Genomic DNA, 27,468 nt, shown 5'->3' on the forward strand with positions numbered 1-27,468 from the left:
TTGGATCCCCCTCACCCAGTGCTTGCCAGCAGAGTGCCTGCCATTGGTTCTTCTCTCTTGTCTGTATTCCAAGAGTAGAAGATTGGAGCCAGAGAGGGGGTGCTCAGAACACAGCCATCCTCCTCTGACAGTGGCCAGTGTCCCTCCCTCTGCTGAGATACATACACACAGTGTTTCTGTTGTAACAAGTGTCCCTTAGGTCAGTGTTAGTGAACCTCCTCTTGCTCTGCTGACTGGTGATTTAAATAGCTATGTGTGCTTTAAGCAAATCCAAAAAGGAGTGTACTTTATTCCAGAGCGCAAAGAGAGGAAGGAATAGTTGAATACTAAAACAAGACTCTATTTCACAAGGTTAGTCAGAGTTAGGAATAGAAGGATGTCTCCTTAGTCCTCAACGTAGATCATTCCCCAGAACATTCCCATGAAGTCACCCACTCACACCCATTTTCTGATCAGTTATTCATTTACCTTGTTTATCTTTAAGAGAAATGCAGAGTTGAATAAATGAACCGTGTGCCTACAGTTTATAATTAAGTGGAAAATCAATCATAACGCATCACAAGATTCATTAACTTCAACTTTGTTGCCCGACATGCTCTGCTGCCCACTCTCTAACTCACCACTTAATGACATTGCTTCTTTCCATGAGTCCTCCCCAGACTTCTCTCTGCCTTGCACACTCTTCCGTGGACTTGGTAAACATATTCTCTGCACTTAATTTTCTCACGCCAGTTTTCACAGACTCCATCGTCTATCTGTACACATATCACCCCTCTCACCTCCAAAAGATAAATCACATCACCTTATCTGACCATGGCCACTGCTTTACTGCAGAAAACAAGGAACGGAGCCACACAGCCCTGTGCTCTGGGAGGCCTGTTAGGAGACATGGTGAAGATTTAGCAGGACAGCAAAACAGGTAACTAATTGTGGGAGTGGGTGTTATCTACAACCCCCAGAGGGGCTATGAGGCAGCAAAGAAGGCGGTCCTGCAGGCACCATTTGGAAAGCGTGGCTAAGATGTTAGCAAAGGCATCTAACCCTCTGTTGACTGTCCCCTGGGTCTCATGAAAGAATCTCTGAGAGCACAGAGTCTGGCTTTCTGCTGTCGGAAGAATCAAAGTGCCGTCAAAATTCACCTCCTGGTTGTGGAGGTGACCTAACCCATGTCTGGCAGTGTGCGTAAGCTCTGTTGAGACTCTACAAAACTGGAAAGAGAAGTTTTATCTTAATCCAGGATTAACTTCAAAGCCAATTACTATGATTATTTTTTATTATTTTGATGTGTACATTTTAAAGTTACTTTATCTTGAAGACATACACATACTGTCCATTGAAATGCAATTGTGCCTAACCAGGCGGTGGCACAGTGGATAGAGCTTTGGACTGGGACACAGAGGACCCAGGTTCGAAACCCTAAGGTTGCCGACTTGAACATGGGCTCATCTGGTTTGAGCAAGGCTCGCCAGCTTGAGCCCAAGATTACTAGCTTGAGCCCAAGATTGTTGGCTTGAGCAAGAGGTCACTCACTGTGCTGTGTAGACCCCCGGTCAAGGCACATATGAGAAAGCAATCAATGAACAACTAAGGTGCTGCAATGAAAAATTGATGCTTCTCATCTCTCTCCCTTCCTGTCTGTCTGTCCTTATCTGTCCCTCTCTCTGTCTCTCTCTGGCTCTGTCACATACACACACACACAAAGAAATGCAACTGTTGGAGTACATAGGAGCCTTTCTTCATCAGTTGTAAGAAAAGATCTTTACAATGAGTTAGCAGTATGCACACATTTAAGGCTAGATATCCAAGCTTTTTCTCCATCATTTTTCCAATGGCCAACATATAAGTTTGTGACAAGGTGGACAAAGAGCCCAGTTGTGGTAGATCTGTACAATGGAATACTATGCAGGACTAAAAAGAGCGAAGTATTGACAAATAAAATGCCTATGAATCTCAAATAATGATGCTGAATGAGAGAAGGCAAACAAAAGTGAATGCATACTGTATGACACCATTTATATTTTTTTTACTTAGAAAATTAAATTTAACAGGGTGACATTGGTCAACAAGAGTACATAGATTTTGGGCACACATCTCTACATCATTTGGACTGTTGATTATGTTGTATACCCATCGCCCAAAATCAAATCATCCTCTTTCACCTTATATTTGTGCTTCCTATGCCCTTCCCCCAACCCTCTTCCCTCTCCCTCTCCTTCCATCCTCCTCCCCCGGTAACTACTGCGCTCGTATCTAAATCCATGAGTGTATAACTCCATTTAAAGAAAATTCTAGAAATGCTAACTAATCTGTGACAGAAAGAAGGACAGTGGCTACCTGTGGTGAGGGATGATTCAAGTAGGGGCAGGAGGAAACTTCTGCTTTGACATGCACACACACGTGCGTGGACAGACACACATACACACACATTCACAGACACATGGCGGTAATGGTTCACTGGTATATATATGTCAACACATAAAATTGTAACTTTTAACATTTATGGATTATGTATATCAATTATACCTCAATAGTATATCCCCCTTGCTACCTGGACTAACTTCCTTTACTCATTCCAGAGGTTCTTGGGGCATAGCTCTCAATGATACCAGGATGATACCAAAAAGCAGTGATTAATATCAGGGCAGTGTCCTGGTGGGACCAGAGCAGGACCCCTGGCATTCAGCTTGTCTGCTTCTCTCAGGAGAAGAACCCACAACCCAGGCTATTCTCAGGCTCTGGTTAAGAGAATATAAAGAGTGGGGTAGCTAGGGTTGTAGACATTCCTTGACACTTCTGTCCCTTCCTGACACCACCCTCCAAGTGAGAATCTCTAATCAGGTCAGAGTTCATAGTCACTGATTGAGCTGCATTTACTAGTGAGAGGAGTTACTGTTTCTTAACCAAGAAAATGCAATCTTTGGTCTCTCTCTCTCTCATTGTTTTCTTCTGCGTAGTTGGGTACATAAGCCAGGACTCCTTTCCTGCCCTTACTTCCAGTTTGAGCTAGTGAATGACTCCTTAGAAAATAACCATCTTGTATCAAACAGGAGCTCACTCTCTCCATCACTCCCTGTCCTCCGTAGCCTGCTTATAGTTCTCCATCATTCTTATCACCCTCTTACACATTATACATTTGCATATTTGTTTCTATTCCTCTGTCTCCCACAACCCAAACTAGAGTATACACAAGCATGAAGAGAGAGATATCTATTTTATTTATTGCTATATTCCTTATGTATGGACAGAGTAGGCAGTCAATACATATTGCTGAGTGGATAAATGATGTATTCTCTTTTGCTAAAGCAGTGACACTCAACGTTTCCCTGATGCATTTCATCTCTAATTTCTTCCTCTCCTTGGAAACAATAGATAAACTCTTCTTAAGTTCACATTTGATTTTAAGGCAGGACAGAATAAAGGGGCTTATGGCCACGTGGTTCAGGACCAGTGTGATAATGGTAACATCCTCAATTGTTGGCCTGGGTACTCAGAGACCACCATACATGAGCACTTCATTGTTTACTAACTTCTCACTATTAGACTTCTCTAATTTCCAGTTCTATAGCATCTCCACCAAACATTCTTTTAAAGAACAAGAACAGACTGTTACAATTAATAGTTTTGGAAACGATCTCCAATTTAAAGCAAAGTTAGAAGTTGAAAAGAGAACATTTTACTTTCCCAATCATTTTAGAGTAAATTGTCAACTAGTTGCCCACCTTCCCAAACACTGTAACATGTGTCTCTAACAAACAAGGGCATTCCTCTACATAACCACATCCATCACCTTCAGGAAATTAGCAGGGATACCAGACAACCATGCAATCCTCTCTCCCCTTTCAAATTTCACTAACTGTTCTGACATTGTCCTCTGTCACAAAAGGGTTCGATTCAGAGTGGTTCTGCATTTAGTTGTCATACCTCTCGGGTCTCCTTTAATCCGGAACCATTTCTGTTTTCCTTTGACTTTTATGGCCTTTTGAAAAAGGGGGAGCCGGTAATTTGGTGACTATCCCTCCACTTCAGTTTGTCTGATGTTCTGTCACCATAAGAATCAGGCTATGCCTTCGGCAGAGATTTCATAGAAGTGATTCTCATGGAAGCCTATCAGCCCGCACACAGTTGACTGTACACATTACAGATTTTCTTGCCTTTTCCAGCACTTCTTTGCCTGGCCCATGATGATGTAACACAAGATGTTACATTACATGTTGGGGGATAAAGGTTGCAGGTAGAATTAAGGTTGCTAATCAGCTCATTTGAAGATAAGGAGATTCTTTTGGATGATCCTGGTGGCCCAGTGTCACCACGTGGGTCCTTATAAGTGGAAAAGAAGGGAAAGGAGATAGTGATGTGACATGAAAGACTCAACTGGCCATTGATGGCTTTGAAAATGGGGGAGATGGCCACGAGCCAAAGAATGTGGGCACCTCTAGAACATGGAAAGGCAAGAAACCGGATTCTCCCCCAGAGCCTCCAGAGAGGAAGGCAGCTGTTTTAACAATCCCTGAGTTTGTTGAAGCACAGTGAGACCAATCTCAGACTTCTGACTTCCAGAGCAGTAAGATTAGAAAATTGGGTTGTTTTAAGTTGCCAAGTTTATGGGACTTTGTAATGGAAACTCATACATATTCCTTGATATGTGTGAATGAATAGGAAACGCACACATGTCCCTTGAAGTGCTGGGGTCTGCAGACTCTGCACCCAGGCCTGTGAGCACCACCTTGCACTTGGCTCACTGCTTTGATGTGGCCGCCCTGGCCCTGGGCGTGGCTGGATGAGCTGATACCTGGAACTTCTTGATGAACACATATGGTTGGCTAGAAGCCATGTAGAACCAACACGGGGCCAAATTCCTCCTAAATGGGGTAAGGAGGCCTGTGTAAGTCTAGAGGTGCAAAATCTTGGCTGGATTATTCCAGTAAATTCTCAGGAAGCCTGGCAAGCTCCCTGTTAGTGGCATCCTCTCAGTGATGGAAAGCTAACTCCTGGGAACGGACACCCCTGCCTGGGCAGCCTGTTCAGGTGAACTGGAGGAAGAACAGGCACCCTGAACTGACTGACTTCCTCTGCGCTCCTGGTTTCCTTCTGGGTGAGTGGTGACAGCTCGGAAGGGTGAGGTTGCAGAGGGAGAAAAACACCAGAGAGACCTTCAGACTCAGGGTGGCTCACACTCATTTAGTCAGATCACCTTTAGTATCGAGGAAGGGACCCGTCCAGGGTCAGACTAGCAGATTAGCTCAGACCGTTTCCTTTTGAGTGACTTGGCAAAGACAAAAGCCATCTATTAATTCTCCCAATGGGAGTGTCAGCCTGCCTTGGAAGAGGATCCCGGAGAAGTCTGACCAGCCCAGGGTCTCGGTGGAGTGTGCGATGTTAGGAAAAGTTCAGGAACTGGACGGCAGGAAAGGGGGCAGCACTGAGCTGGGGCGGTGGGGAACCGGGTTCCTCAGCCCCATCTCCCCGCTCCACATCCTCTGCCTGCATTGTGGCCGAGTGAAGGGGGGGGGGGCAGGGCCTCCCTCCCGGAGTCCCGCCCAGGGTGGCTTTCTCGGGGCTCCCCTATTTGGCCGGCTCGCCGGGTCTCTGGGCGGGGCCGGGGCAGCGCGGGGGTGGGAGTCCCGGAGGAAGATGCACAGAGCTGGCGGCGGGCCGGCGCGGGAGGGAGAGGCCGGGGATCTGGGGTGGGCTGCGCCCTCCCGCCCCGACCCGTGGCACATCCCGCACAAAACCGACTCTGTCAGCTGAAATCACTCCCCTTTTAGGAGGAGGGAGGGGAAATCAAGGTAACTAGCCCCTTTCTGCTTAAAAAAGCGGACGGAGATCTGGGCAGCGCTGCTGTCCCGCCCACCCCGGACCATGCACCCCGGCGTCTCCCCCCTCGGCTGCAGGCGGGGACTCAGTTTCTTAAGCTGAGAGCTAAAACTTGGTGACTTTTCTTCTCCCCAACAACTGAATCATGCCATGTGCCCAGAGGAGCTGGCTTGCAAACCTCTGGGTAGTGGCTCAGCTCCTGAACTTTGGGGGGCTGTGCTCTGGGAGACACCCGCAGCCCGGCCAGGTGCGCTTCCCGGACCGGAGGCAAGGTGGGTGGCTTTTCTTTATTTCTGTTGAAAACCGTAGAGGCAAAACGTGTGAGAAGTTGGTGACTCCCCTCTCCCTTCCCCCACTCAGCTGAACTCTGCAGAGCCTTTAGGCTGAGCTGCAGGGAACCCGGAGCCGGGCGCTCAGCCCGCGGGGCTTCTCAGGACGCAGGGTGTTAGGTCAGGAGCCCGTAATTCTACCTGAAAGGTGAGCGTGCCGGTCTTTTCCCGATGCCACTGCAGTCGGGACCCCAGAGGTAGCTGGTTACCACCCCCACCTCCCTTTTTGTGTCCTCTGAAGCCGCACGGTTTCAGCCCCCTAAGTTTTCAGATTCAGAACACGGAAAATGATTTTTTTTTTTTTTTTGAAAAGTTCCAACTGGCTAAGGGCAGACAGGGCAGCGTTTCTAGCTGGTTTTAAAGTTCTGGTCAAGGAAGGGGAAATGTGATTCCGCCCCCCTGGTGAGTGAGCTTGGCTGTGTTTTGGTTTCCTGGAAAGATGCAGGGCAATATTTTAGAAATAACAGCCCGTTTCGGGCAAATTGACCAGCGGGGGGTGGGGGGGGGGGGGGGGGGGGGCTTCCTTTTCCCTGCCCTGCCCTCCCGCTCAGGGCCAGTGTGTCGTTTTCTGAGTTCCATGAGGCTCCTGATGCTGTGCAAAGCCCTGGAGCAGGGTGACGGACAATTTATTGCTGTTGTTAATTATTTTTAAGCCTAACACCCTAGAAGTGTGGTACTGTCGCCCCTGCTATTTATGGACTGGAAGGGTCAGAGACACTTTCCTGTTTGGTGGGGAGTTCATTGGGTTTCTAGGAGAAAACAGTCAGCAGTGCTGGAGCATGTTCCATGCACCAAGACTGCTGCGGTGCTCTCGCAGGATCCATTGTTACTGTCTCGGTTTTCCAGATGAGGCAGCTGAAGCTTGGAGAGTTTATGGGCCTAGCCTGTGATGGAGCGAGGTTTGAACTCAGGTAGCCTGACTCCAGAGGCTGGCCCCTTACAATTAAGCAACATTGCTCTAATAGGGACACACACACACACCCACCACTGGGTTAGCATCCACTAAGTCCTATTTCTGCTGACTGTGCTCAAGTCTTGGGAAGCTTCCATTGCTTCCTGACCCCCTCTGATCCCCACGACCACTTGGGTGGCAAGGATCACCAGCCCCCCCTTCTTAGGATTAACACACAGAGATTTCTGCCTACGTTGCAAAGTTCAAAACTGCTGGAGAGCTCATCTGCTGAGACTTCGGGAGCCATCAGAAGCAAGTCATTTTGCTTTCCTTGGAAGCTGCAGCCTGCAGCCCTGGGGTTGAATGTCAGTCAGCCAGCACTCGCTTGTGTAAACGGTCCAGATACAATCTCCTACCCCCAAGTTTAAAATAGCAGCGTTTGTTGTTCTTTGAAAAACAGCCCCTTTGTGAAAAGTCTCTCTTCTGTGGCAGCACAAATAAAGCCTGTGAGCACTTCCCAGGGCATTTGGAGATGGCTTGGTTCAAAGACACACATTCTCCAGGCTTGGTTTTCAGCTCTGCCTGCTCCGCATCTTCTTAGCAAGAGAACTCAGCCTCGTGTGGAGCGGACTGCCCAGGGCCTTGCTTTCTCTCCTCTGGGCAGTGGCAGCGGGTTGTTCCCTTGGTCACCTTTAAGGCTATGCACTGAGAGTGTTTGACATGGAAAAAGGGCTGGAAAGTGCTCCAAGCTTATTAGCGATGAGGAGGTATTTTAAGTTTTAAAAAAGGATTTCAGATTTTAAAAGGCTTTTCACCAAAATATGTGAGCTTAATCCACATTTTATGAGAAGGAGAAATTTCCGAGCACAGCTCCATTTAGGACTAAGTTGAGAGAGCAAACAAATCAGAGAAGGAAAATTTGAGGCTTCCTGGGAATAAGATGACCTGGGTTTTGCTTCCAAATGACCTGCCTGCTGCTTCACCATTAGCCAATCCCCCTAGATTTCCACTTGAACTCTGACAGCATTTTTGAATTGCACCCAAATTCTGAACATTTACATTTTTAAAAGAGTGATATTAGAGAGGGAGAGAGAGAAAAAAACATTGATTTGTTGTTCTACTTATTTATGCATTCATTGGTTGATTCTTGTTTGTTCCTGAACCAGGGATTGAACCCACAACCTTGGCACATTGGGACGACACTCCAACCAACTGAGCTACCTGGCCAGGGCCGAATTCTGAACATTTAAACTTGCATATCCCTTTGGATATCACCTCTCCCATCCTTATACTTACAGATGAGGAATGGGCGGTTTATGTGGTCAGTCTGTGAGCCAACATGTATTTATTGAGCACCTGCCAATTAATTGCTACTTTACCAGAGGGGTGAAAAGAGTCCCACAGTTAGAAACACAGTCAGAACTTAGGTAACCAGTAAGGTTCTTTCTAGGCCTCAGGGTTGGGCAGAGATAGGATTTTAGACTGCGGAAGGAGTATGGAGATAAATCTAATCCTTCCTGGGACTAAAAGCAGGCAGATTTGACAAACTCTGCTCAGCATACTTTTCCCACTGCTCAGTTGTGCAATGACTCCCACTGGGTTCCCGAGCAAGGATCAGGATGATGGCAAATCTCCATCTCGCACACAGCATGCTGCCTCTCTTCTACAGCCAGTGCTGTCCCTTTAGGCGTGTGATTCCCTGGCTGTTCACAAGTCACCAGTCACTTCTGTGACCTCTTTAGCTCCAGACAGCTCCATGAAATCAACAGGGCAGGCACTTGATCCCATGTTAGGGATGTGTTCTGGGCTGCATGGATTGTGCGAGAATGCCGAGAGTGATGCCGTGTGATTTGACACAAATGTGCTAATTATGCATTCATGTTATTTGCAAAAAATAGATTCTGCAAGGAGAAAATGATTTGGGATATTTCCTTAATGCCAGGAGAGACTTCACAGTTTTCATATTTTATGTGCATTTACAATAATGAGCAATTACTCTCTGCACCGTTTCTGGGTTATTTGGGGTTGGTGAGCAAATCCATCCTCCTGTGCATTACATCTTTGAGGGGAGCAACATGATTCTCCATAACATTTCCACACATGTAGTTTTCTATAGTAAGAAATGCAGCAGAAAGGTTACAACAATCTGTGGAAGATAATTAAAAATGAATTTCCATTACAGGAATCTCATTGCCCTTTTCAGAAGGGCGTCTTAGAAATTCAGCCACTGCCCTGGCCGGTTGGCTCAGCGGTAGAGCGTCGGCCTAGCGTGCGGAGGACCCGGGTTCGATTCCCGGCCAGGGCACATAGGAGAAGCGCCCATTTGCTTCTCCACCCCTCCGCCGCGCTTTCCTCTCTGTCTCTCTCTTCCCCTCCCGCAGCCAAGGCTCCATTGGAGCAAAGATGGCCCGGGCGCTGGGCATGGCTCTGTGGCCAATGCCTCAGGCGCTAGAGTGGCTCTGGTCGCAATATGGCGACGCCCAGGATGGGCAGAGCACCCCCCCCTGGGGGGCAGAGCGTCGCCCCTGGTGGGCGTGCCGGGTGGATCCCGGTCGGGCGCATGCGGGAGTCTGTCTGACTGTCTATCCCCGTTTCCAGCTTCAGAAAAATGAAAAAAAAAAAAAAAAAAAGAAAAAAAAAAAAAAAAAAAAAAGAAATTCAGCCACTAAGATAGAAACAAATGTAGAGAATGATCACGAACTTAACCTAAAATGTATAAAAACTAATGGGTGAATGTTCTCTCACCTCTCTCCTTTCATTCTAAGCAGAGGGTATAATACCACTCAATGTTTCATATTTTCAACAGTCCGTGTGCCAACGGGCTTCACTCAGAGTGTCTCGTGCAGTATTTGTGGTTTCACATTGAATTTTACACAAGGCAAATTAAAGTATTCCAGTCTTATCATTATTCCTGCTAACTCCGGTGCAGACTATGGTGTCATTACAGTGTGTAGTAGCCTCCCCCCACCTTGATGTCTGGGGCTCAGTGATAGACCCTGGAGAAGTCAGGGCTCAGCTCCCAAGGGTGGGTTCTGGGGTCAGGTTGCCCAGCACAAATGCTCACGCCTCTTTATTATATTTTTACAGAGCTGAGGATGGAGGCTAAGACAAGGGACACTGTTAGTAACACGTCCTCCTTACAACAGTGAGCAATAGATAAAACTAAGTTAATGTGGTCTTATCTCCGTGCTTGACCATAGAAGTGGTGAAAATTAGGAGCTGTTATTATTTCCTGACATCTTATTTCTCCATCCCTATCCTATTCCCTCTGAACTCTGCTTTCTGTTGGCCAAGTTATAGCTACCTAATCTTCTAAACTAAACTCCTACCGATAGAAAGCCAAGGTAAGTGGGGACTTCTTCCTTCTCTCTGCTTGGAAGTTACATGTATTTATGGCCACAGAGATCACTGGTAGCCAAGCATTTCTGTCTTTAATACTAATAATAGCTAGTGAGTGCTATTTGTCAGGCTCTGTTCTAAATCTATTATGTATATTTACCTATTGGCTCCTCACACTGCCCTAGGATGAAGATACTGTCGGTATACCTAGGGTGCATGAGGCAGCTGTAGTTGGGCCACTAACATTAACCATACTACATACAGGACCTCCAATTTCCATCCACACCTGTGGGCTGACGTGGCTTAGCTGCCTCCTTTGCAGTAATGTCAAGAGGCAAAGCCGGTCTTATTTCCCATTACTTTGCCTTATAAAGAGGCAATTGTTACCTCCATTGATTGCTGAGCAAATTGAGGTCTCTTAAAGAAGTCAAGCAGTTCTTTGGTTGTTAGATCATCATCGCCAGGGGCAGTGCTGTTGCCTCTACTCTGTTATATTCTCTGCCAAGTGCAACTGCATATATGTACATGAAGTACCGTGGCAAGGACATGATTTTGAAATAGGAAGCACAAGATTTTAATCCAAATAATGTTGCACATTGGCTCTGTGCCCTCTCTTAGACTCAGTTTCTTTGCCAATGAAATGGGGATAATATTCTAAAGCAGGAGTAGTCAACCTTTTTATACCTACCGCCCACTTTTGTATCTCTGTTAGTAGTAAAATTTTCTAACCACCCATCTGTTTCACAGTAATGGTGATTTATAAAGTAGGAAAGTAACTTTACTTTATAAAATTTATAAAGCAGAGTTACAGCAAGTTAAAGCATATAATAATAATAATAAAGCATATAATAATAATCTGCCATTAGCATATAATGGCAGATTTTCGCTAAGTTTGGCAGAATAAATCTTTATAAAACAACTTACTATAGTTAAATCTATCTTTTTATTTATACTTTGGTTGCTCCACTACTGCCCACCATGAAAGCTGGAATGCCCACTAGTGGGCGGTAGGGACCAGGTTGACTACCACTGATCTAGAGCATGTTGTAAGTATTGAATGAGGAGAGACTTAGGGTACCTGGCTCCTAGCTAGTGCTCACTAAATAGCTAGAGTAATTGTTATCTTGATATTATATAGCTGCCTTATGCTGGCTCTTTAAAAAACCCATTAGGTTAAAAGCAACTTAGTCAAAAGCTGTGTATTTGTTTGCTTTTTTATTCTTTGGGAAATGGGTGCTTTACTCTTTCATTTACACCTTCAAAAATCATGTTTGACTCTTTGAGTTGTATCTTCAGAGACAAGCCTTGTAAGGGACCTGAGATCTCTTGAGAGAGGGAGTCAGCATCTGGACCTTGGCCACACACAGAGGGGACCATTGCATGAAGATGGCTATTCTCAGTTAGATAAGACTTTTCTTGCCTCTAACTTCCCTCCACTGCTCTAACCCTGGGGGATCAGAGACATCATTACAAGTAGGAGAAGAGGAGAAAAACACAGGAGAGATACTAATGGAAGCTGACTACGCCTGCCTCACCCAGCCTGGCCATGCTTCTCTTGGGTGTGAACTTGGAAGGGCAGTGGAGCTCTGATACTAAAGAGGTCCAGCTCGTCCTTGGGGGCGTGGGTGGCACAGGGGACTGAGTCAATTTGACTTCTAGTTCTTGGCCTATAGCATCATTAATTCGTGCAAAACCCCTTTCTTGTTCTTTTTTTTTTATTTGTGCATTTTTGTCTCCATTCCCCACTTTCATTCTCCTCATAGAAGACCGTGTTAATGGGCTCCATGTGTATTTTTCGTTTGAGTATGTCCTGGCAAACTTTGTAGTATTGTTTCTGTGTACGTGTATTTTCCATTAATGTGAGTGGCTCTGTGTTACCTTGTCTTGTTTTGTATTTTTCATCGAGCTGTATTTTGAAGTTCTGCCCATGTCACTACATGGTCTGTCGCTCCAGACTGCTGCAGTTGGAAGCAATGGATCTGGACATTTTATAATTTTATAAAAATTGAGATAATCTTATAGTACCTAGGAGTGAAACTGTGCAGATGAACTTCTCCGGCAGAGAGTATTTGAAGGCAGCTGTCTGGGAAGTAAAGGTCTTTTATCACTGTACCCCACCAAGCCCAGCTCTTTTAGTTAACCGGCTGTAGTCGTGGCCGCTGCTCCATCCAGGCTGTGATAGACGAGATTCTGGCCTCCCCAGAGTATGGGGGTAAATAGTGCGATAAACAAAAGGCATTGTAAAATGAGGCTATTCTGGGAGCTACAGAAAGTGAGGGCATGGGGTTCAGAGGTGGCAAAGAGAACTTCAAACTGGGAGAGCAGGAGAAAGAAAAGTTGGGACTTCAAAGCATAAATAGGAATAAACAGTACATTGATAGAGTGCCAATCAGCAGGTGGCGCGAACAAAGTCATACAAGCTAGAAAGTGCAAGTAAGCTGGGAGGTGGCAAGTTGAATTCCCCCCCCCCCGCCTTTTCTCCCTTTATTCTTTCCTTCCTTCTTTTCTTCCTCCCTCCCTCCCTCCCTCCCTCCCTCCCTCCCTCCCTCCTTCCTTCCTTCCTTCCTTCCTTCCTTCCTTCCTTCCTTCCTTCCTTCCTTCCTTTTTGATTTCTTTTTTTTCTGTGTTTCTGCCTCTAACAAAAGATTAGTTTATCTTACTGTTAATGGTGTGCTTTAACTAGTCTCAAATCCAGAGAGATAGTTACTCCCTAATAGTTACATTCCTTGTTACTCTCTAATGTCAGAATGAAGGGGTGGCGGAGGGGTTAAATTTGAGGACGTCAGAAGGCACGTGTGCTCTTATATGTGGAAGGAGTGAGTGTTTGTGGTTTGCGTTGTCAAAGTGGCAGTTTTCATATTTTACACTCGTGCCTTGAATCCTCGTAGGTTCACTTACCCTTTTATTTCATGTATTTTGTAAAATTAAAGGAGAAAGACACAAGTTCCTTTAGGTGCTCTTTGCTGCATTATGGACTGCTTATGCTGTAATTGGTGTGGGGTTCGTCAGAGTGTGTATGATGGGTTTGTTGTGTTTTTGAAAATTTTTTTTCAGCTTGACTTAACAGGATGCTCCCAAGGTGTTTAAATTCCTTAATAAACAGCGAAGTGCTACGATGAATGAACTCTAGACCTGAAACGTTTCTGTTTGTTATCCTGATCTTGCTTCCTTCCCAATAGTATTCCTCATAAATTAATTTGTGCCTTAATTTGTCTTGGGCAAACTATCTGACATCCAGAGCTATGCCCTAGTGCAGGAGTCGGGAACCTTTTTGGCTGAGAGAGCCATGAACGCCACATATTTTAAAATGTAATTCCATGAGAGCCATACAATGACCTGTGTACGTTCAGCATTATCCAATAAAAATTTGGTGTTGTCCCGGAGGACAGCTGTGATTGGCTCCAGCCACCCACAACCATGAACATGAGCAGTAGGAAATGAATGGATTGTAATACATGAGAATGTTTTATATTTTTAACATTTTTTTTTTATTAAAGATTTGTCTGTGAGCCAGATGCAGCCATCAAAGAGCCATATCTGGCTCACGAGCCATACGTTCCTGACCTCTGCTCTAGTGTCTGCTTAAATGGTCAAACGCCACCCAGGAGGGAGCCCCGCCTCAGTTCAGGGAATTTAATGTTAACGTGTTTGTATGGTACAAAGGATCTCGAAACTTCAAGTCAGCGGTGGGGTTTTGCATTCAGCAAGCTCTAAGCTAAGTTTGCCTTGCTGTAGCAGAGGTCTCTGTTTGACTCTTGTCTCCTTTCCTTTTCAGACCATTTTGTCAGGGCCCTGCCGGAACATCACGTGGTGGCGCCGGTCCGCGTGGATGCGCGTGGGCATTTTCTGTCCTATGGCTTGCGCCATTCCTTCCCCGGCAGCAGGAGGAAGAGGGACCTGGATAGCCCAGAGGACCGGGTGTACTACAGAATTTCGCATGAGGAGAAGGACCTGTTTTTTAACTTGACAGTCAATCAGGGATTTCTTTCCAAAAGCTACATTGTGGAGAGGAGGTATGGGAACCTCTCCCACGTTAAGATGGTGGCCTCCTCCGGCCCACCCTGCCACCTCAGGGGCACAGTGCTGCAGCAGGGCACCTCCATCGGGACTGCGGCCCTCAGTTCCTGCCATGGACTGGTGAGTGCTGGGCTCCATCACCTCCCTCCTCTGTCCCCAGACCCCTAACATCTTAACCACTACCAGTGGGTTCACGGATGCAATCAATATGCAAATTGAGCACTCCTGATGTTCATGGTCCTGGCCTCTAAATGCCTTAAGGAGAAAGTGCATACAATTAATGGTCAATCAATCTGCAGGTAGTAGGTGATTCCAGCCTGCAGCTGGGATTAAGACCCACTGCTCTCAATTGCTCCCAGGCTTGGAAATAGAATAATGGTACCGTTTCCATTTCAAATGGCCCCAGTGAGCAGTGAGAAGCACCCTGTGGGCATTTTCAGATTTCAGACTCATGCTAAATTCAGGAGCACAAAGAAGCAAATTTTAACTAATGAAATTATGTGGTAGTAGCCAAAATGATGGAAGATTTCTAGATCCAAATCACTGAATGATTTTTCCAGATGAACCAGTTCACTGGGATTATTTTGGAGCTTTTTACACATAATTTGACAATTAATGGATGTTTATTAAAAAAAAGGCACCTAAAGCCAAATAAGTTTCTTTTCTTCCTTTGAACATGCAGACTAGCTGGGTTCAAGTCCATTGGCTTATCTGCCATATTTGCCAGTGCTCACCTAGGGTGGTCCACATCAGAAGGGTAATTAATGGTTGGACTTGTGTCTAAATTTTTCTGATCACTTGTCTGAGGTCTGATCTCCAGGATACTTATATTGTCTTACACCCAGGGGTGACCGCACGCTCAGATTCACAGGACGGTAGGCTTAGGACTGGCTGGCTCTAAGCCTCCCACTCAGAGTGGCATCTGGGAAGGCTTTCTGAGGAAGGACACGCTGTCATATGCAGCAAGACATCTGCTTGTCATTCTTACGGCTCAGAGCTGGCATAGTTTTTGCTTCAGATGTGGTCATCCTCATGGTGGAGGCTGTGTTCTCTTGGAGTTCTCTCTAATTTGAAGTTCATTTAGTCTCTGTTGGAGTAGACTCAGATGGTTGCAAACTGAAGACCCAAGAAAAGTCACCTATGACAAACTGGGACCACCACCTTCCATTTAATGCCCTCTCACTGGGCTCTGGTCCCCATCCCCTGGAGGCTGCCCGCTGTCAGACTGAGTTAGCCCATGTCCCTGGCTTCCCAGCTCTCCCTCTGCTCATCTCAGCTATTTTCACCACCCTTTCCCCTCAACACTTTTATAACTCTGAAGTTATAGGATTTGTTTTTTTGAACAGTTTAGTTGATTTGTTCCCCTCTCAGTTCTTTGATGGAGAAATTGTGTTCTTTAATCAATTAGACTCGGAATTCGTCCTCAGTGGGAGTTGTGACCTGTGAGGATCCCAGTGGGGTGACTTTGAATTTGCTGTTGCCAGGGACCCTGAGGGATTTGTTCTTGGTTAGTTTGTTGTTAGTATTTCAGTTTAGATTTTTGCACTGAGAGGATAGTCTAAAATGTTATGATATAGGATTAGGGTTCAGACCCGTTATATGGGGTACCCCACTTTCACCAAAGGCCTGGTTTAGGTACCCACCACCTAGACTGTATCTCTGAGTCAATAAACAAACATTTTTAATTCCTGTGCACTCAGGGGCAATCTTTCTTAGCTCAGGCTTTATTAAAAATAAATGTCGTTCTTGGCTCTACCCTAAACCCCAGCCTCAATTCCAGCTCCGGCTGGAATTCAGCCCTGATCCCTAATCTGATAGCTGGCATGGCTCCCCCCAGGGACGCACTCTCCTCCCCTTTCCGTCCCTTCGGCCCATTAAGACTTCCTGTCTTGTTTTGAGCTCAACTATGGATTATAATTTTGAAATCAGTTGGACATAGTTTTGTGAGTCCATTTCTGAGTTTTATATTCTGTTTCACCAATAGAACCTTTATTACTATAGCTATATAATTAGTCTTGAAATCAGGTAGACTGGTTCTCCCATTTTATTCTTCTTTTTCAAAAATTGGGTTAGCAATTCTAGTTCCTTTGCCTTCTGTATCAATTTTAGAATAATCTGACTGTAAAAACCTTACTGGGATTTTGATAGGAATTGCACTAAACCTGTATGTTAATTGCAGGGGTGGGAGATTGACATTTGCTATGTTTGATCTTTCAGTCCATGAACATGGTAGGTCTCTTCCAATTCTGCCCAGAGACAGACTTGTGTGGGTTGACTGCTGGAACTGGAAGCATGTTCCTCCTTCCAATACCTCCTGATAATGGTACAGCCTCTTGAGTATAAATCCCACTCTGATGGCCTTTCTCACAGGAAATTTCCCAGACAACAGTGAGAACCATCAGGTGGGCATTTTCAAATTCAGTTTCCAGATGCATTCTAAGTACAGGAGCACAAAGAAGCAAATACTAAGTAACAGAATAATGTGGCAGTAACCATGATGATGGAAGAATTTTAGATCCAAATCATTGAGTGATTTTGCCAAAGAAACAGTCCACTGGGATTATTTTGGAGCTTTTCACACATAATGAGACAATTAATGGATGTTTATTTTAAAAGGCACCAAAAGCCAAATGAGTTTCTTTCCTTTCTGTGGGCATGCAAGCTGGCTGGCTTCAAGTTCATATGCTCATGTGCCTTAATTCGCCAACGATCACCTAGTCAAAGGATAATGATTGGACTTGTGTCTGCCTGCCGAACCAAGTCCTGTCTCCAGGAGGAAAAGGGCCCTTTTTATGATTCCTTAGCCCAAAGTGGAGCATTCTTTTGTAATCTGTCTACCTAGATTGGTGCCTTTTAAAATTCATCTGTCTGGAAGAGGCAACTTTGAGAATTTCATCTGTCTTTGCTGCATGCATTCTTGCAATTTGCACAAATGTTTGCTACTAGAGTAGCCACGGAGGCCCCTACCTATAGAATTTGGCCTGGCTTCGTGGCCCCTGGGTGACAGTCGCATGGGAACGTAAAAATCCATTGCCAGATGTTCCCCAAGGCCTGAGGTGTTCAGTTTCAAACAACAGGGTGGAGGGACAGGGTGTTTGTGTGTGTTAATAGAGGATCTTTTTCCATTGAGCTGCCACAAGACATAACCAATTCCCTCTCCTAATCTCTCCTTCTGCTCAAGGTGAAGAATGAATTTGTGTCCATTTCCTGAAACCATTGGGTCTTTGCTTCTGTTCTCTGGTGAACAACTCCTTGAGCTGAGTACAAAGGAGGAGGCCTTATCTGTAAGATAATTACATAAAGGCTCAGATCCCATAAACATGTATAAAGGAGAAACATTTCTTCCATACAAACACCCAAATTTTCAGTGAAACTTCTGTGCTGAAATATGTATTTGACAGCTATGTTTGACAGCAACCCCAACTAGTGTCCTTGAATAGCCATCTTGACATTGAACTGAGAAATAAAATGTTTTGTCACCAGAACACATAGAAGGTATGCTCCAAAAAGAACTTGGACCTTCCTTCTCTTCGGATGCAGTACACAATGAAAGTTTAGAATAGCTTCCCAGCTTTTAACTGGCAAGGTGTCAGTTTGCTCTAGGATATACTGTCATAATCATTTTAACTTTTTAAGTTGTGTTGGGTTCTAATTTCCCAAAATGCAAGAATTAAGTGTTCTCTGTGTAAATGCTACAAATGACATTAGTGACGTTTAGAAATTTGTGCCGTATGAGGGTGCCTCTTTGGAGACGGCTGGGCATTGTACCACATGGCCCCCTGAATTTGCGCCCTGATGAAACGTCCCTACCAGTTCCATTCTGTACAATCAAAGAATGCAATGATTTCTGTCCCCACGTTCCTGAACTCCGGCCACAGCCTGGGGTGGTGGCTGAGGAGTGACACCACTGGCAGAGCCACGTGGGAAATCTTTCTCATCATGGCTTCTAGCCTTGATCCTCTATCCGACTTCATGGCTTATTGGCAGGAAACACTCATTTGAATTATAGCATGACTGTGGTTCAGGGTTCATTGTTCCTCGCCCCAGAGAGGGAAAGAAATGCTCTCTGCATTTCCTGACTCTGCTCCCAGGCTGAAGAATTCACCCTCACCCCTGACCTTTGGGGATTTCCTTTCTCAGACATGAGACTGGAGCAGGGCCCCTGGCTGGTGGGAGATTCCTCCCTTCACTGTTGATGTGCTGCTTTGGGTTACAGGCTCTTAAACATGAGTGCCCCCCCTCTTTTACCATTCTGCTTACTTTTTGATTCATTGGGCTCATTTTGGGAGTTCCCAGCAGGATCGATTGGAAGTGAGAGAGAAAACTGAACAACCTGTACGTCAAGGAGCAGCACTAGTTTCTTTTTCTGGGTCTTGAATTAAGGACGTTCCCTGTGGCTCGGTGAGTGCGGGAGAAGCAAGAGCCCTCAGCTGCCGTAGGAGACAAGAGGCCAGTGCTCTCATTATTACTGGGCTAGTCACTTGGCTTACAGGGCCACACCAACCAGAGATGTTACTGCCTTCTCCTGTATACCTACCTCTTCTGGGAAGACTTGACTTTGAAATGCATTTCTGTTTTCATTATAGACATGGAAGATTAGGTGTCCAGAGTTTCCCAGTACCAATGTCTTAATGTTTCTCTTCTTTTCTGATGCAGCATGACTTGTAGATCCAGGACATGTAAATATTAGTTTTTAGGAAGATCTAGTTCCTGTCAAAAGTGTCTCTGTTCACTGACCGATATTAATAAGAACTTTGAGAAAACAGGAGGCCTGGGTTTTAGGTTTGGTAAGTGGAAAAATGTTTTACTTGGTTGTTGGAGGGGATCGTGCAGTATGGCATGACCGGTTTATTTTTGACTGGGACGAGACCCTCTGCCGCCTTGATTCTGTGATGTGAGTGGCCTGGGTCCTTGCTGCCAGATGTGTGGCCTGTGGATCAGCATTCGGGACATCAGCTGAGAGCTGGCTAGAAATGCAGAATCTCAGATCCTACCCACATCTGCTGCATCAGAACCTAAACTTTAACAAGATCCCCAGGTGATTTGCTTGTGCATTAAAATTTGACAAACATTGGCCTATCAAACCCAGAGACACTAATTCTGAGTATAGCCTTTCATGTATTGCATCCTTTTGGCAAACACCTGGCACCTAATGATTCTTAGAAACAGTGTGTGTGTGTGGGGGGGGGGGATGCTGCTGTTCTCATCAATGTCGATGAGTGAAAGGGTGGACAAGGAATCTTAGATAATGGAATTCAGAAAAATATTGAAAAGATCCACAGGGCGTTGGGAGCCAAATAAGGTAGGACGCATGTACCTATTGTCATCCTTTGCTACTCTGCTGTGCTTTGCAGTGATGTTAGAATCCGTGTCTTGTCAGAGACAGATGTCACCGTACAGCTTCCAGTTCTCAGATTCTTTCATCCTCATCTCTCTGGTGAGTGTACTCAGCAATGCTGTCTTGTTTCAGCGTCTTCATCTGAACGGTTGAGAAGAGGCAGGCTTTTTGGGACTCTGGAATGCTGGGACAGGCACTGTGTAGCCTTCTGTTGCTACTCCCAAGGGGGATGGAGCCTGTTGATGCTAGGTTTGGGTTAAGAACGAGGAGACCTTGATGTTTATAAACATTTCTTTAAGAGATTGCCAGTCTGGAGTTTTTCAGATGTTAATGAAAGTCTAGGTACAAAAGGGGAATGGCAAAGCATGAAAGAGGCTTCCTCCTTTGCTCTGTCCACACATGGGGACCAATCTGGAAGTACACCCCATAGACGACAGGGACAGGAGACATGGCCTCTACCCCAGGGCCGGGACCACCCTCCTTCCACCAGGTTCTATATCCCTGACTAGATACGTTGGGGATTTAGAGCAGGTGTGCATGTGTTTGTCTTCCACTTCTTCATAAACTGGTTGTTAACCCTGCAGTTGGCCTGTTGGCTGTCTTCATGGATTGTACCTGGTTATTGCTTTTCAAATAGTCCAGCATGGGAAAATCTTCCTCCAAACACCTTAGAAAACCATGACCACCTGAGATTTCCCAGTGGTGTAATTAATTTGATTTTCTTATTTTCCTCCTTGGGACATTTCAGGCACTCATTTGAAAAGAGTGATGTCTGTACTTGAGCGTTTCCTACAGAACCATGCTTCTCTACCATTCAGTACATGCATTCCCACTTCATGGTTGGGCCGTGAAATCAGGTGGGAGGACACTTAGCAGTTCTGAGAAACAGATGTATCGGAGTTGGACAGTTTCATGCTGGTGGTCCCATTTGATGCCATTGACTTTCCCCTTCGCTAAGCCAGCCACCCGCCACCATGTTTACGGACAGATTTGTCTCTGGAAATGTTTTCCTCACTCAATTTCTGGTTTAACCCTGAGGAGTGAGTCACACCATTTCAAACTACATTTGAAAATGTAGTTTCCACAGTCTCTGGCTGGTTCATCAGTATCAATCACTGTCTTTCTTCCAAGCAGGCCTTTTTTCTTCTATTTAAGTTTGAAACCAAGGTTCTCTTTCCGATCCTCCAACATTCTCAGCTTATCTCCAATGACTGATTTTTTCCCCCCGGTTGTGGGTTTTTTGGGCCTTCTTTTTGCTTTCCTTTCTCTTCCTTGCTCTTGCTGTGCTTTAGTGATTTTTCTTTTTACTGTTCCTTATTTTTAAGCACATCTGCAGAAGCAACATATGAGGTTGAGCTATTAGCTAAAATAGGCTTATTTAACATCTATAACTTATAAGTTATTCAATTCATATAGCTTACAGATATTTAATGTATTGTATATTTTACAAGATATACTATTTTATAAATATATATTTAAGGTATATAACACATATCTTATGTTATTTAACTTATATAATTTATGTATTTATCTCTTTTCCGACCTCTGCATAGCTTGATAGAGAAAGCATATGGGAAATGGGCTGATCATAGCAGCACTTTGGAAAAGTCAACGTTTATTGCAGGTAGTGGAGCAGGCATGTGCATGTGTGTGTGCGTGTGAGTGTTTGTGTGTGTGTGCACAGGTGCGTGTTAGGAGTGGAAAGAGGGAGATAGCTAACATGAGTAAGTTCACAGAAAGGGATTTTTGTCTGAAACTATGATTCACATGAAATTGATGAAGTCACAGTTATAGTTAAAGATGTATAAACATCCTTGACCACATTGATTTGAAATGCAGTGGAGCAGAGGGCTTGTCCGAGCCTGGAGGGTGGACCGGGCAAACACTGTTTCCCTTCTGAGTGGGAATTCTTTTCTGTCCAAAGGTTGCAATGGCAGTTCCCTTGGCCAATGACCAAGGAGGGATTTGAGATCTACGGATAAATCCTTCCTCTGGAGAGAATCCCCTCCTTTACTAGTTAGTTTTATTTACATTAAACTGTTTCAATAAAGAAATGCAAATTTGATAAGCAGGCTTTTCTTCTCATTTACTTTCATCTTTAGGACAGTCCACTGTGATTTAAGCTTTTATTTACCCAAGGCATGGGACTTGGTGTTGAGAGACTGCACTTTATGTCCGATGGCTCCAAGCTAGCAGGAGCTCGAAGTAAGACAAGTCCCTTACCACATCGAGGTCCCAGCTTCCTCCTCTGGAAAATGAAGGCTGAGCAATTTCTACCAGCTCATCAAACTCAGAAACTTCAATACTTTGAGTGATTGGCAGTAAGAGGTGTACTATAATGTGGCGATGTGTGCAAACATAAGGTGTGTTTTTTTTTAATCCATGCATGGGTAAAGCCTCTCATTAAGAATTGAATCTGGGCCCTGGCCGGTTGGCTCAGCGGTAGAGCGTCGACCTGGCGTGCGGGGGACCCGGGTTCGATTCCCGGCCAGGGCACATAGGAGAAGCGCCCATTTGCTTCTCCACTCCCCCCCCCCTCCTTCCTCTCTGTCTCTCTCTTCCCCTCCCGCAGCCAAGGCTCCATTGGAGCAAAGATGGCCCGGGCACTGGGGATGGCTCCTTGGCCTCTGCCCCAGGCGCTAGAGTGGCTCTGGTGGCGGCAGAGCGACCCCCCGGAGGGGCAGAGCATCACCCCTGGTGGGCGTGCCGGGTGGATCCTGGTCGGGCGCATGCGGGAGTCTGTCTGACTGTCTCTCCCCGTTTCCAGCTTCAGAAAAATACAAAAAAAAAAAAAAAAAAGAATTGAATCTGAAAAACTAAAACGTCAAAAAAATGTTAGTGAGAAAGAGCGTTCTGGCCCAAGTTGTACAGGGGTAGCTATTCACATTTCCTGCACTGCAGAAATGAGGGATTGCAGAAGGATGATGCTGACACTGGAGTTTTTCCTGTAATAATTTATTCTAGAAATTTCCCAGGGCTGCCTTGATGAGAAGCATATGGTGTTTGGAGCCTGGTGGGCCCTTGAGTTATATAGATTATGGTTATTAATTAGCTCTATAAGTTCAGGCAAATTATCTATGGGATTGTACAAGGTGGCTAATCTAATACTTATTTTATTGGTTGACTGTGAGGATTAAATAAAACATTGAATTTGTAACCCTGTGACTTGAATAGATTGGATGTTCTAGAAACTAGCCATTATTATCACTGTGGCTATTTTTATTATTATTAATGTTGCTGCTACAATTGCAGAATAACTACCTAGAAGGCTCGGTGTCCTGCAGGAAATGTCTTCCAATGTTCCATCAATAGTTTTATTTATTCACATTTATCTGCAGTGCCCTAGACCTAGCATATACTTTATTATTTATTCTTTAGTCTTTAAGTTAGAACTTTTCAATTATTTCTTTTTTAATAATTATACTTTTTTTTTCACTTTAAGCTTAGTGTGTGGTTTTCACTCCTCGCACCCATCTTCTCCTTTATCGCTGATCCAGGATAAGATAAAGTAATCTAGAGGACTCTGGGTTTTTTTCCTTTATTTATAATAATACTTTTTCAGCAGGTAGTACATTTACATGCTATAAAACGTAAGATGCAGAGGGGCTTAGTGCACATGCATATGGTCCCTGGAACAGGAAGGAGCATGGCGTCCCTGGGAGGAGCTGCAAGAAAGTAGTGTGGCTGCAGAGCAGATAGCAAGTTAATTTTTTTCTTCTTTGTAATTAATATTTAGGGGAAAGAGACTTTAAAAATACGTAAACATTGTCTTTCTCAAAGGCTTTCAATTCATTCATTCATTCATTTATACCAGTCTGAACTGTGCCCATACTAGTCCATCACCATGTATTGTGATGTTCCATTATTTCAGTTTGGCTGGCGGAAGCCCTTTGGTCTGGCTCCAGTGTCTGTTTGGCTGGTCTCCTCATTCTTTGAGTATGCCATTGTTTCCAGGTACAATGAGATGGTCTAGGCTCATCCTGAACTTTCCTAGCCTTGGAATCAGGCGTTTCCTTAGGGAACTTCTTTGCCCCTCGCCTGAGGAGTGATACCTGGAGGCAAGGATCTGGGGACCAGATGTGCTCACTGCTGTTGGGTGTGGCTGTGCCAGGCCCTCTCTGTGGAATAGATGTTTGTACATGCATGTATACATGTAAGCCAATGCATGCAGTTATATCTGTAGTTATTAGTATGTCTGTCTCTATATAAAATATTATGAATCTATGCCAGTGGATCTCATTCCAGTCCCATACTATGGGACCAACTAGCTTTCTTTCTTTCCAAAATATGTAAAAACATTTTCTCTGGCAATGACAAAACTGGCCCCCATTGTTCTTAGCTTGCTTACTCATTTGATCAATCCCTGTTTATAGCCAATACTCCCTTGCTGCCATTTCTACGTGTACTTCCTCTCTTGCATAAATGCCTGACTCACTTCAGTTGGGCTTCTGCATGCTGTGCTGCCCCCCTTCCCAGCCCCCGTGCCTCGGGTAAGTGCCCTCTCCCCCCTGCGTGGGCTCTGACCCGCCTGCCGGGTCACTGGGCTTTGATTCTCCATCAAGGCTGTTTCCCTGGGGGAGTCTCAAAGCTCAGACTCTGAAACCTAGCACTGGATCACTTCCCCGTCAACAAGGACGCCTTTCTCCCCTCGTTTGGGTTCTGGGTTCCATTACCCGGCATCATGCGCCCTCCTCTGCAGATCCGCTCTCACCCTGTGCAGACCTGAGGTCTGCTCTGCTCCGGCTCAGCCTCCCTGCACGCCTGACCTCCCTTCTCACCCCAGCCCCACACAGATGCCCACGTTGCTCTCAAGGGCTTAGAACTGCATTGTTCAGGAAGGGAAGAGGAAAGGGAGGCAGAGTAGAGAGAGGAAAGGGGACCTTGTCTCTAATTTTACCATATTTGTCTGGCTGGTCACCAAACTCCCTTTCAATGCAGATGTCCTGTGAACACACGCTGGGTTGGGGACAGAGTCCCAGCTCTTCCATGGTGTGTCTGGTGTGTCCTCCGGGTCTGGTTCTGCTGTGGTAGCTGTCCTCGCCTTTGCTTCCTGCCTTTCTGTTCCCACCTCCCTGTCATACCCCAGCTCTTGGCGTGATGGCCACTGGCCTGGTGTCCTAGAGCCTTCTGTCCTTCGTGTGCCATCTGCAGGGTCTGTGAGAGGGCTCAGCTGGACAGGCTCCCCCAGGGCCTGGCACCGGACCTGTTGCCTCATTCCCTGTGTTTTCTCAGCTGCCCCTGGAGTGTTCTCAATAGTCCTTTATGCAGCACTGTGAATATTAAGTAAACTTTATGCTGTTCCAGTGTGAAAAGGTCTGCTTAAAAGTCGCAGCGTGGACAACTCCTGTTTTAAATTCCGTCTGCTCTGAAAGGGTTTTACGAGATAGAGACGTACTTCGGTTAACCCTCCCTTAGTGGGTCGGCGCGGCCTCACCAGTTTATTTACGGCAGGGCCGCCCCAACCCAGATTCTATTTCACCCTCGGTTCCACTGGGTACTTTGAAATACATCTCTAAGGGCCATTTCATGTCTATGTCAAGATCACCAGATATTTTCCTTCTCTTGCAAGTGACTGATGCACATTTCCAGTTAACTGGTTGGACCTAGGTACCCAGGTGTCCTAAGAGAGTATGGTCACAGTCCTGTTCTGGAGACTGAGAACGTATGGCCAGCGGTCCGGGAGGAGTGCCCAAGGTTTCTCAGAGGTGTGGCTAGTTCTGTTCACCTGGGTCCCGGGGTGCAGGGAGCTCACGGAATCAGGAGGGGGATGGTGTGAGGAAGGTGAAGAGCGTCAGGGTCTGAATGCCACGGTGAGCATGAAGAACAAGAAAGGGGAGGTGGAGGGCGGAGACCACGGTGAATGACATGACAGGGTGAGTAGGAAGAAACGTAGACAGCTCTATTTGAAGAAAAGAAAAGTACAGGCCAGTGGATGGAGAGAAGCAAAGGTGTTGAGGGAGCTGACTTCTCTTGGGAAGCTGGGGAGGCTTGGCAGCAGCCACGGGAGCCAGAGGTTAGCCACACAGAGGGTATTTGAGGGAACAGAATGCTAAGTCCCCGAGCTCAGTGAGGAGAGGGCTTTGATGAGATTTTTTTAAAGGTATGACTTTTATAGACTTTTCTGGGGTGTCTGTGCTTTGGTGAATTTCCTAGAGAAGAGGAAGTAATAAGAAAGCAATAGCAGGGCATTGGGCGCGGAGCCCGGGGCATCGGTGTGCACTGGCTGCCTTAAAGCGGAACCAGACGTTGCCCTGGTCACCACACACCAATCTACCTGGAGGCTGTCTCCAGACCTGGCCAAGGCCTCCACCACCTCATCTCCACTTTGATCTGGAGGACGATTAGCTGTTTGTCCTGGTAGGTGAGGAGCTTCTGGGAAGGGGGGGGGGTGTGTACAGCTGGGGACAGACATACTGCTGGTCAGGTGTGCAATCCCGGTGGCCGTTAAGTCTCTAGGCAGCCATGGCGCCCGCAAGGCAGGCGGGCATGATGCCCCTGAGGCAGGCAGCTGCTGCTTCTCGTGGTGCTGTACAGCTCTGTGCGTGCTGACGGAGCACAGCTCAGGTGCCAGGATGCCCAGGAGCAGGCAAGGGGTGTCCAACAAGGACCTGGGTGCACTTGGCCCAGCACATTGCCCAGCTCCAGGTCTGGCCCCTCCTCTGAGGAGGATGGAAGGGAAGGTAGGCGAAGATGCAGGGAAGTGTGAGGTCAGGCACAGGACCTGAGGAAGCCCTGCAGTGCCTGTTAGAGCTGTGGGTGTCAGGCCCTGGCTGCGGAGTCTGGAGTTCAGGGTGAAGTCCAGTGCTGGTGTGCGAGCCAAGAATCTGTGCTGAAGGTGAGCCACAAAGACTGGGGGGACAGTCTTTGTGGACTGGGCTTGGGGGCAGCTTAGCTTAGCAGGCGCGGAAGGTTCTAGCTTCATATGTCTCTGCATTAAACTATGGGCCTTGGTAGCCGGGAGCCTGAGGCAGATACACTGGCTGGATCAGAAACTGAACAGAGGCTGAGTCTCCATGACGACAGTTCCTGTCCCTGCTGGTCTGCCTTGGGGACTCGGGGTCTCATATGACAGAAGACCTAGGCGGCAGTATAACGACTGTGACGATTTCAACACTGAACTGGGTGTGCCAGGCATGATTACGGGCTCTTTACTCCTTGATTTCATTTAACCTTTGCCACAAATCTATGAGGTGGTGCTATTATGGTCTCACTCTTCTCTTACTTAACGGAAAAGTTAAGTCCATTGCTCAAGTGTCCACATCTGCTGAGTGCTGAGCTGGATTAAATCCAGGCTGCTGGATTTCTTAATCTGAACTCTTAAAATGTTTTAATATCCATGGCCAACTCAAGGTTGGAATGAAGAAACTGAGGCACGGGAGGGGATAGGAAGCCTGCCCAGCTCGCAGCCAGTGAGGGGAGAGACTTTGAACACGTGCAATGGGAGCCCGATCATTGCTATGCCTCTAGCTCTTACAGAGAGGGAGGTGAAGAAATGAAAGGGATGCAATAGGCTGTGCTACCCTGGATTCCTGGACCCAGATCATGTTGCTTTTTAAAACCCTGGAGACAGTACATGTAAGCAGATGGGCACTGACTCCTTCATCGGGGCTTGGCATCCTTCTGCTAATAGAGGGGTCCCCCAAGGCTTTGTTAAGGAACATCAGTGAATGGAGAATTGGGTTTGCTTGGAAAAATTCATCTTTTCATCAAAATACTTTTAGAAGAATAGCTTTGAATTT

The 27,468-nt window shown here is 46.0% G+C and overlaps 1 protein-coding gene across 1 annotated transcript in view; it reads left to right on the plus strand.

Annotated features, from left to right (window-relative positions):
- The first annotated feature begins 5,676 nt into the window (after positions 1–5,676).
- ADAMTS12 (ADAM metallopeptidase with thrombospondin type 1 motif 12) overlaps positions 5,677–27,468 on the plus strand; it is a 232,126-nt gene continuing 210,334 nt past the window's right edge. Inside the window, exons 1-2 of the mRNA XM_066373705.1 lie at positions 5,677–6,086; positions 14,150–14,511. Of these exons, the coding sequence (XP_066229802.1) occupies positions 5,960–6,086; positions 14,150–14,511 (489 nt within the window). The 5' untranslated portion in view covers positions 5,677–5,959. The remainder of the gene's footprint in view (positions 6,087–14,149; positions 14,512–27,468) is intronic.

Source organism: Saccopteryx leptura, chromosome 1 (assembly GCF_036850995.1).
Source record: "Saccopteryx leptura isolate mSacLep1 chromosome 1, mSacLep1_pri_phased_curated, whole genome shotgun sequence".
NCBI classification, from domain to species: Eukaryota; Metazoa; Chordata; class Mammalia; order Chiroptera; family Emballonuridae; genus Saccopteryx; species Saccopteryx leptura.